Source organism: Leucopleurus acutus, assembly GCF_964270905.1.
Source record: "Leucopleurus acutus genome assembly, chromosome: 11".
Taxonomy (NCBI): domain Eukaryota; kingdom Metazoa; phylum Chordata; class Mammalia; order Artiodactyla; family Delphinidae; genus Leucopleurus; species Leucopleurus acutus.
Window position 1 is genome coordinate 24,138,947 of NC_139152.1, and position 8,833 is coordinate 24,147,779.

Below are 8,833 nucleotides of genomic sequence, written 5' to 3' on the forward strand. Positions count from 1 at the left end.
CTGAGATGCAGGAACTGAAGAGATGAATCAGGAGTTAAGGGTGGGCTGCAATTTGGACTCACCCAAGACACACCTGATTCTGAACATAGCTCTAGCTATAAGACTGCCTACTGGGGATAACCTGGTCAGGAGTGGTTGAGGAACTGGGCAAGGCTGGGCCCATAAATGAAGCCTTCACTGCCTAAACTGAGCAGGGCCAGAAAGCCAATGTAGTGAGAGTCATTTTATCTCCAAACCTCAGCCATGCTTAATTTGACCCACATTGTGTGCCTCTGTGTGGATATACGTATACCTTATACTTATGTCTCTTTATTAAGAATGAAATCAAATTGATTTAAGTTTTTGTTTAACATTGACTTTGTATCAAACGTTTTACCTATTATTTTAGCAGAAGGTCACAAGAAATGCTAAGGACAATTGCTAGCTGCCCTTGAGTATATGTTCTCCCTTTCTTCCTTAGCAAGAAAGTCCTAAAGTTTAGCTGGGCATGTGGCACCTCAGCTAAAGACTCCATCTTCTAGCTCATCTTACAGACTGATGTGACCATGTGACTAAGTGCCAATGGGATGTGAGCAGAAGGGATGTAAATGACGTGCCTTTTGCACCCTTGAAAAGGGAAGGATTATGCCCCGCTTCATCCTCTTCTCTCCAACTGGCTGCAAAGCAGACATGAAGGCAGGAGTTGGGAACAGATAGTTTTAGCCCGGAGATGAAAGTTGAGTGTTAAAGATGCAAAACAGGACCGGAGGAGCCTGGTCCTGAAACTGTGGAGTCCAGATTGGTTATGGTCAGACGGTGTCATGAGAGAGAAATAAACTCCTGCCTCTTTTGAGCCACAATTATTTTGACTTCTGTTACAACAGCCAGACCTGTTTTCTAATACTTGCATTCATTTTTCTACCCTCTGTGCAAATGAGCATCTGAGCCTCAGAGGCAAATAACTTGCCTAAAATCATCTATAGAACAGTCCCTCCAAGCGACCAAATGTCTTGCTTTCTCTTAGATCTCATCTCTCATATGGAAATGCCAGTGAAATCATACAGCTCTTTACCCCCACCGAAAGGAATGCCCTAGTCTGAAGCAAGGGTACGCCCTAGTCTGAAGCAAGGGTACGCCTGGCTAAGTGGGCAGCGGTGCTTTCTGTTAACCTCTGTCCCGGGACTCCAACCGCATCAGAGGCTGAGCTAGTTTTGCAATTAAGATAATCCATATGGTACGTCCATAAATCATAATCATGATCATCTTTGCTTTGTACCAATTTTACTACTAACTGTTTACATTTAAGGGCTTTGGTTTGGAATTTTATATAGTTAAAACGAAATTGTTTAGCCCCGAAACAGAGAATATGTTCCAAGATATTTTATTTGTTCACTTAAAATTTTTAAACATTGCATGTTAGTGAGATGTGGATTGTGACAGCTATCATGGCATCTCTAATTTATTTTCTTTCAGGAGGCCTGAGGAGCTACTCATGAGATGCCAAATGAGAGGACAGCACACTTTCTTGGTCATCTCTGACTAGCTCTCTTGCATCTTCATGGTGATCTCAGTGCTTCTAATTCCATTTGGAAATTTCTGGACTTGTTTTAAGAACTACTTGTGCTCAGTTATATCTGTGAGCCATAACTGAATGTCTCTTATCTCTGAAGCTATTTCCAAGATAGGCAAACAAAGGGAGAGGCAGGAAGAAAATTTCTTTCCTTCTGCATATGCAAGCACTGGTTAACCATGGAGTACAACAAAGGTAAGGTATTATATTGTCTGTAGGACTGGAAAAGCCCTTGCATCAACCACTGTGTTCAGAAATTGTGTTTTTACTTTTGCCTTTTCCACAATCTCTCATTAAATATTTCTCCGTCTTCCCAGTGTTATCTATCAATTATGAAATGCCATTTAACTAGAGCATCTGAGCTCTCATTCACCGAACATTTTTACAGTTTATTGTTCTTTATCTAGATGTCTCATCCATTTTATACAACTTCTTTTATCAACGATAAGTGAAATATAGATCTTACATCTTTACTGCTCAGAGAAATACATTCTTATGGTAACGTATATGTGGTTGGGGGCAGTGATGGTAAGGGGGAAGAAAGATGGTTGTCAACTGATTAAAAGGTTAGGCTTATTGTCTGCCTTGTCAGGACTGTGAGTAGTCACACAGCATGGAAGCGAGGCAGTATGGATTTATTCAACTACAAATATTCATTTTCTTTAAATTGAAGTATAGTTGATTTATAATATTACATTAGTTTCAGGTGTACGACTTAGTGATTCAATATTTTTCTAGATTTTACTCCATTTAAAGTTATTACAGAATAATGGCTATATTTCCCTGTGCTATACAATGTATCCTTGTAGCCTATTTATTTTATACATAGTAGTTTGTATCTCTAAATCCTTTACCCCTATCTCACCCCTCACCCCTCCCCTCTCCACACTGATAACCACTAGTTTATTCTCTATATCTGTGAGTCTGTTTTGTTATACATATTCATTTGTTTTAGTTTTTAGGTTTCACATGTAAGTAACAGAGTATTTGTCTTTCCTTGTCTGACTTATTTCACTAAGTGTAATACTCTCCGTACTATCCAGAGCAATCTACAGATTTTAATGCAATTCCTATCAAAATATCCATGACATTTTTCAGAGAACTAGAACAAATAATATTAAAAATTATATGGAACCACAAAAGACCCTGAATTGCCAAAGCAATCTTGAGAAAAATGAACAAAACTGGAGGTATCATTCTCCCTGACTTCAAACTATACTACAAAGCTACAGTAATCAAAATAGCATGGTACTGGCACAAAACAAACACATAGATTAAAAGAACAGAATAGAGAGCTGAGAAATAAACCCACTCACCTATGGTCAATTAATCTATGACAAAGGAGGCAAGAATATACAATGGAAAAAAGATAGTCTCTTCAATACGTGGTGCTGGGAAAGCTAGACTGCTACATGTAAAAGAATGAAATTAGAACATTTCCTCACACCATATACAAAAAAAAAAGCTCAAAATGGATGAAAGGCCTAAATGTAAGACATGAAACCATAAAACTCCTAGAAAAAAACATAGGCAGAACACTCTTTGACATAAATCGTGGCAATATTTTTTTGGACCTATCTCCTAAAGCAAAGAAAATACAAACATTCTTGAAGGCTTGCTATGTGCCTCTGCCTAGGGATAAAACGTTGATAAGAGTCTACTTCTGGGCTTCCCTGGTGGCGCAGTGGTTGAGAGTCCGCCTGCCGATGCAGGGGACACGGGTTCGTGCCCCGGTCCAGGAGGATTCCACATGCCGCGGAGCGGGTGGGCCCGTGGGCCATGGCCGCTGGGCCTGCGCGTCCGGAGCCTGTGCTCCGCAATGGGAGAGGCCAAGGCAGTGAGAGGCCCATGTACCGCAAAAAAAAAAAAAAAAAAAAAAAAAGAGTCTACTTCTGCCTCAGGAAGCTTATAGTCTACAGGGAGGCCAAGTAACCAGTGATTTTAAAACCCTATGCTGGGGGACGTCATGGGGATGTTTACAGGGTGCTAGAGGAAAATGTAGTAGTGACATCCAACTCAGTCTTGGAGAATCAGGGGTGGTTTTCTGGAAGAGAGGGTGATATTTAGGTGAAGCCTGAGTAGAGGCTGCCCATGTGAAAAGGCAGAGAATAGCATCGCAGGACTCCAGAGATGAGAAAAAGTAAGTTTGGGAACACTGAGTAGTTCCAGACATCTGGAGCATGGAGTGGGAGTGGCTGACTGATGACAGCCAAAGCAGGGACCATCTTCAATGTCCAGGAGAGCTGAGATACCAAGTAGGTAGGGGTCAGAGGTCGAAGTAAACAGGCATCCAGCCAGGCTGGGGAAGTTTCATCCTCATCAGTGCTGAAGTTTGAGGCTGGCAGAGAGGAAAGTGTTAAAAGAAAACTAGAGAGCTTTACTTGATGTGAATATTTTATTGAGTGAGAAACAAATGGTTCACCATGAGGGGTACTTCAAACCCCAAACTGGTATGAAGCACAGAGATATGATGTTACGAGATGCTCATAAAGTGAAAATGAGGAAGGTGTTTCCCTTCACAGTGATTGGTTATTTCAGTGGTGGTTTCCAGATGACAGAGGATTGGTTAAAAGTGATTATCTTACAACATTTAAGGATGATGAATTAAATTTCTTTTATGATTATCTGTGGCATTTACAAGAAATAACCTAAGTTAAGTTGTGCTTATGTTCATGAAACAAGCTAGATTTAATTTTGCTTACATAACTTCAATGGTTTTATTGGCTTGGGAGATTTTCAAGCCTGTTCTCCGTTTTATTTTATGAAAAGGAAATAAAACTTCTGATGTCTACTCTCTGTCAGACATGGTATATTCCTAGTCAAACTCTCACACAAATCCTTTAGAAGATATAATTATCAACATTTCAGAGCTGAGGAACGTGGTCTAGAAAAGGTGTCACAAAACCGATGAGTAGTACATCTGGGTTTCAAAGTGATTTAACTCCAAAGCCTGTGTTCTTTCTGTCTTCGGCAGTGTCCCCAGAGCAAAGGGTCGGCTAAGACAGGGCAGGTTGTAATGAACTGGATAGAAGCGACAATGAGTCAGACCTGGGCTTTAGGTAACCACATGGGGACAGGGTAACATCTGGCACAAGACTTTTAGGGAGAGGGCTATTTTGGGGAAAACACATTGATAAACTGCCCTGGGTGTGGGACAGGAGGTCCCAAGGTCAAGTCTTGAAGAAGACAAAAGCAACACCAAGTTTCTCTACAGAGAAAGTTAACTGGAATTTGGGATATAAGCAAGAAGTTAGATAGAAAAGGGGAAGAGTTAAGAGAAGAGGCCAAGCATGGTGGGAGGTGGGAGCTACAGAGAAAGGTGTCCAGGGAGAGAGGCCCCTGGTGATGAGATGGCTGAAAGGTTTTCAAGCCTGGGAATGTCTAATATTTAATCATAAGTTGGTTGCTGCTCTAAAATCTCCAACAGTTGCCCCAATTCTCCTATAACAGTGTGGTGCACACACTTAAACAGCCTTGTGTTTGAGACGGGCTCAAGGGGAATGCTGAAACAGGAACAATGCTGAAACAGGACTGCTTGGTGTGGAGGGACAGGGAAAACAGAAGGGAGACCAGGCATAGACAAGAGAGGGGCCATACGTGGAGTGATCAGGCCTTAGCCAGAGGTGGCCAGGACAACTGTAAACAACCTCCTGTCCATACGCCAAAGATTAACAGAGCTTGAAAGAGTCTCTAAATGGCTTACCTCATAAGGCATGAGAATTCAAAACAATTTCATTTAAATCTAAAAGGGCGAGTTGACTTTAACTGACATCTGGTTTATGAAAAGAAGATATTTCTAAAAGAGCTACTCAGGATTAAGTGGGTGACCTCAGACAGCAGTTAATTTTCCATCCTCGTAGTATTCAGGGAAAGGTAATACACACCCCGGGTATGGCAGTGAGAGAGCGGGTTCAGGTATTAGATTGGCATAAACTATAGAACCTGTTGAACTCTCTTCCAGCGAGTCCAGATTAACTCTAGAAAAGCAGCTTCCAAGGCTCCTAAACGAATTAAGAGTCTGAGCAAACAGGGCTCAGATTGGGAACACATGGTGACAAAGCTCAGCGTAAAGGAATAAAAAGTCCACCCCAACAGGTTCAGAGTAAAACAGAATCATTCACATCCAAGCAATGGATAAAGTGACCGCTCTATTGAGATGGGTTCCTGGTTCAATGCAGACTTCTGCATGTGCTCCCTGTCACTCCATAACTAGTGGCTTGGTTTAGGCAGCCAGGATTTGATTTCAGAGCAGCTGGTGGATGTAACTGTCTGAAGATGAATCTAACATGGGGGTGTTCTTGCCTTTTGAGATTTAGGTCCAGACCCATTTGTCCCAGCTCATTCATGATGTCCACAGGGCTGGAGGCATTGTGAGGGATGGAAGCCCATCAGCTTCAAGAGAGCAAACAGTGGTAAAGAGAGAAAGACTGAGAAGCAGCAATCTAGGGAGAAAGTCAGGAACAACTAGCTCTCTTTCTCCTTGCCTGGCCAGAAAAACCCTACCAGATGCTGCCTCAGTCCTAGGCTGTTTGCAAGGACAAAGTACATACCAATTGCTAAAAGGTAACTGCAAAGATTATACTAAAAAAACAGTTTCTTGGATATTGTCTAAAAACGTGCCTAAAAGAGTATATATATGCAAGTTGGAGAAAAATACCTAAGTAAATAAAATATCCTGCCAGTGCTCAAATTTTACGTGTCAGCCAGGGATAAAGAGCTGGAGTACATGAAATTCATAGATGAACTATGCATTTGCCAAAAGTAGACATTACTGGTTTGAATTTCAGCTCGTAAGGTTTTTCTCCACCCACTCATGCTAGAGCAACAGTGAAATGTCAGAAGTCACGAAAGAGGAAGAGGGGCAAAGGACCTAAATCAACCACAGACCAGATCATCAGCCCTGGAAAACTGACTGTAGGCCTCAAACAAGTGCTGATATTTGAATGAAGAATAAAAGTTCCCACATGAAACCAGTCTAGGAAAGGCATTCTTGATGATTCTTGAAGACTCTCCCGTGTGTTAGATTCCTCCACTGAGCAGGACTGAACACATCTCTGGGGGTCACACCCACCTAGATTAGGTTTGAGAGACCAAGGAGTTTGTTTCTTGCCTCAAAGTGTCCTCTCTCTGAGGTAACTAGAAGTAAATTGACCACCTCACCTAGTAGTTCCAAAAGACTGAATCACATTTAAGCAATCTTTCTTCTGAGAAACTATCTTTGAATTAGTGAAAAATGTTATAATGTGTGATCACCAATCCTTTCATTTAATAAGCATTTTTGAGTCCCTCCCAAAATACAAGGCATTGTACTAGATTCTGCAGATACAAAGACGAAGGCACTGTCGATGCCCTGGAATCACCTGGAGTCTAGTGAATAAGATGTTCATGTGAACATGATCAAAACCCAGTGAACTCACCTCTCAAGTCAAGACTGCACCAAGTGTCAAGTGTGCCCCGGGTGTTGGGAGAGGGTTCACAGTCCAGGAGGAGCATAGGCTGAGCAGCTGATGCATGAGTGGGGGGTTATCAGATGAGAAGCAGGTGAATGGCATTGCAGGAGGAGGGACTAGTACCAAAGGTACCAAAGAGGGGGGGACCATGACAGTGGTGTAAGGAGAGTCAGTGGTGCCAGGATCAAGGTAATACATTGAGCTCTCTGTCTGTGCAAGAGCTTTCCTGAAAAATGAACAAATGCTTGGTGATGCTCACATGCTTTCTTGCATTCGAAGTTCAGCAAATCTAAAGATACTAATTCAGAGCAAAAGGAAATAAAAACTTTTCACTGTTTCTCTGTGATGCCTCAAGACAAGCACCAAGGGACTTAGGGATTATGTCTCCAGAATAGTCAGGGTTGCTTCATGGGCATGTGACCTGCAGTCCATAGGGCCCCATGCTCAGACCTCTGTACTTGGGCAAAAGCTCTGTTGTTGTTGTCTTGAAAGTCTTTACTGCATTTTGATCAAAGGGTCCTGCAATTTTATATTTTACTGGGGCCTAGAAATTATGTAGCTGATCCTGAGAATAGGACATTTTCAGAGAATTTGAAACAGTTCAGTATTGTTGTATATAAAGTGGAAGGAGGGAGAGGTGGCTGATGAGGTTGAATAGGTAGGTAGTGGGATATATTGAAGGGCCTGAGAGGAGACAAGAACAAGATGGTGGAGTAGAAGGACTTGAGCTCACTTCCGCTCATGAAAACACCAAAATCACAACTAACCGCTGAATAACCATCAACAAAAAAGACTGGAACCTACAAAAACAGATAACCTACATCCAAAGACAAAGAAGAAGCCACAATGAGATGGTAGGAGGGGCACTTTAGCGATATAATCAAATCCCATACCCACTGGGTGGGTGACCCACAAACGAAAATAAATATATCACAGAGGTTCTCCCACAGGAGTGAGAGTTCTGAGCCCCACATCAGGCTCCCCAGCCTGGGGGTCTGGCATCAGGAGGAGGAGCCCCCAGAGCATTTGGTTTTGAAAGACAGCAGGGCTTGAGTGCAGGAGTTCCACAGGACTGGGGGAAAAAGAGACTCCACTCTTGGAGGGTGCACACAAGGTTTCACGTGCACTGGGACTCAGGGCAAAGCAGTGACTCCATAGGAGACTGGGCCAGACCTACTGCAGATCTTGGAGGTTCTCCTGGGGAGGTGAGGGTTGGCTGTGGCTCACTGTGGGGATAAGGACACTATTGGCAGAGACCCCAGAGCTCATCACTGTGAGCTGTCCTGAAGGTCGCCATTTTGGCACCAAGACCTGGCCCCATCCAACAGCCTGCAGCCTCCAGTGCTGGGACACCTCAGGCCAAACAACCAATGGGGTGGGAACACAGCCCCACGCATCAACAAACAAGCCGCCTAAAGTCGTACTGAACCCACAGCTGCCTCTAAACACACCTCTTGACACGGCCCTGTCCACCAGAGGGACGAACCCCAGCTCTACCCACCAGTGGGCAGGCACAAGTCCCACCAGGAAGCCTGCACAAGCCCTTGGACCAATCTCACCCACCAGGGGGCAGACACCAGAAGCAAGAGGAACTACAGTCCTGCAGTCTGCAGAAAAGAGACCACAAACACAGAGAGTTAGACAAAATGAGACAGCAGAGAAATATGTTCCAGGCAAAGGAACAAGTTAAAATCCAAGAAGAACAACTAAGTGAAATGGAGATAGGCAATCTACTTGAAAAAGAATTCAGAGTAATGATAGTAAAGTAAAGATGATCCAAGATCTCAGAAAAAGAACAGAGGCACAGACTGAGAAGATACAAGAAATGTTTACC

At 43.0% G+C, this 8,833-nt stretch overlaps 1 protein-coding gene across 1 annotated transcript in view; it reads left to right on the forward strand.

Moving 5' to 3' along the window:
• The window catches only part of CCDC91 (coiled-coil domain containing 91), a 401,591-nt gene extending 399,951 nt beyond the window's left edge, over positions 1-1,640 (forward strand). The window contains exon 13 of the mRNA XM_082851110.1: positions 1,453-1,640. Coding sequence (XP_082707236.1) covers positions 1,453-1,461 — 9 coding nt within the window. The 3' untranslated portion in view covers positions 1,462-1,640. The remainder of the gene's footprint in view (positions 1-1,452) is intronic.
• Positions 1,641-8,833: the final 7,193 nt, after the last annotated feature.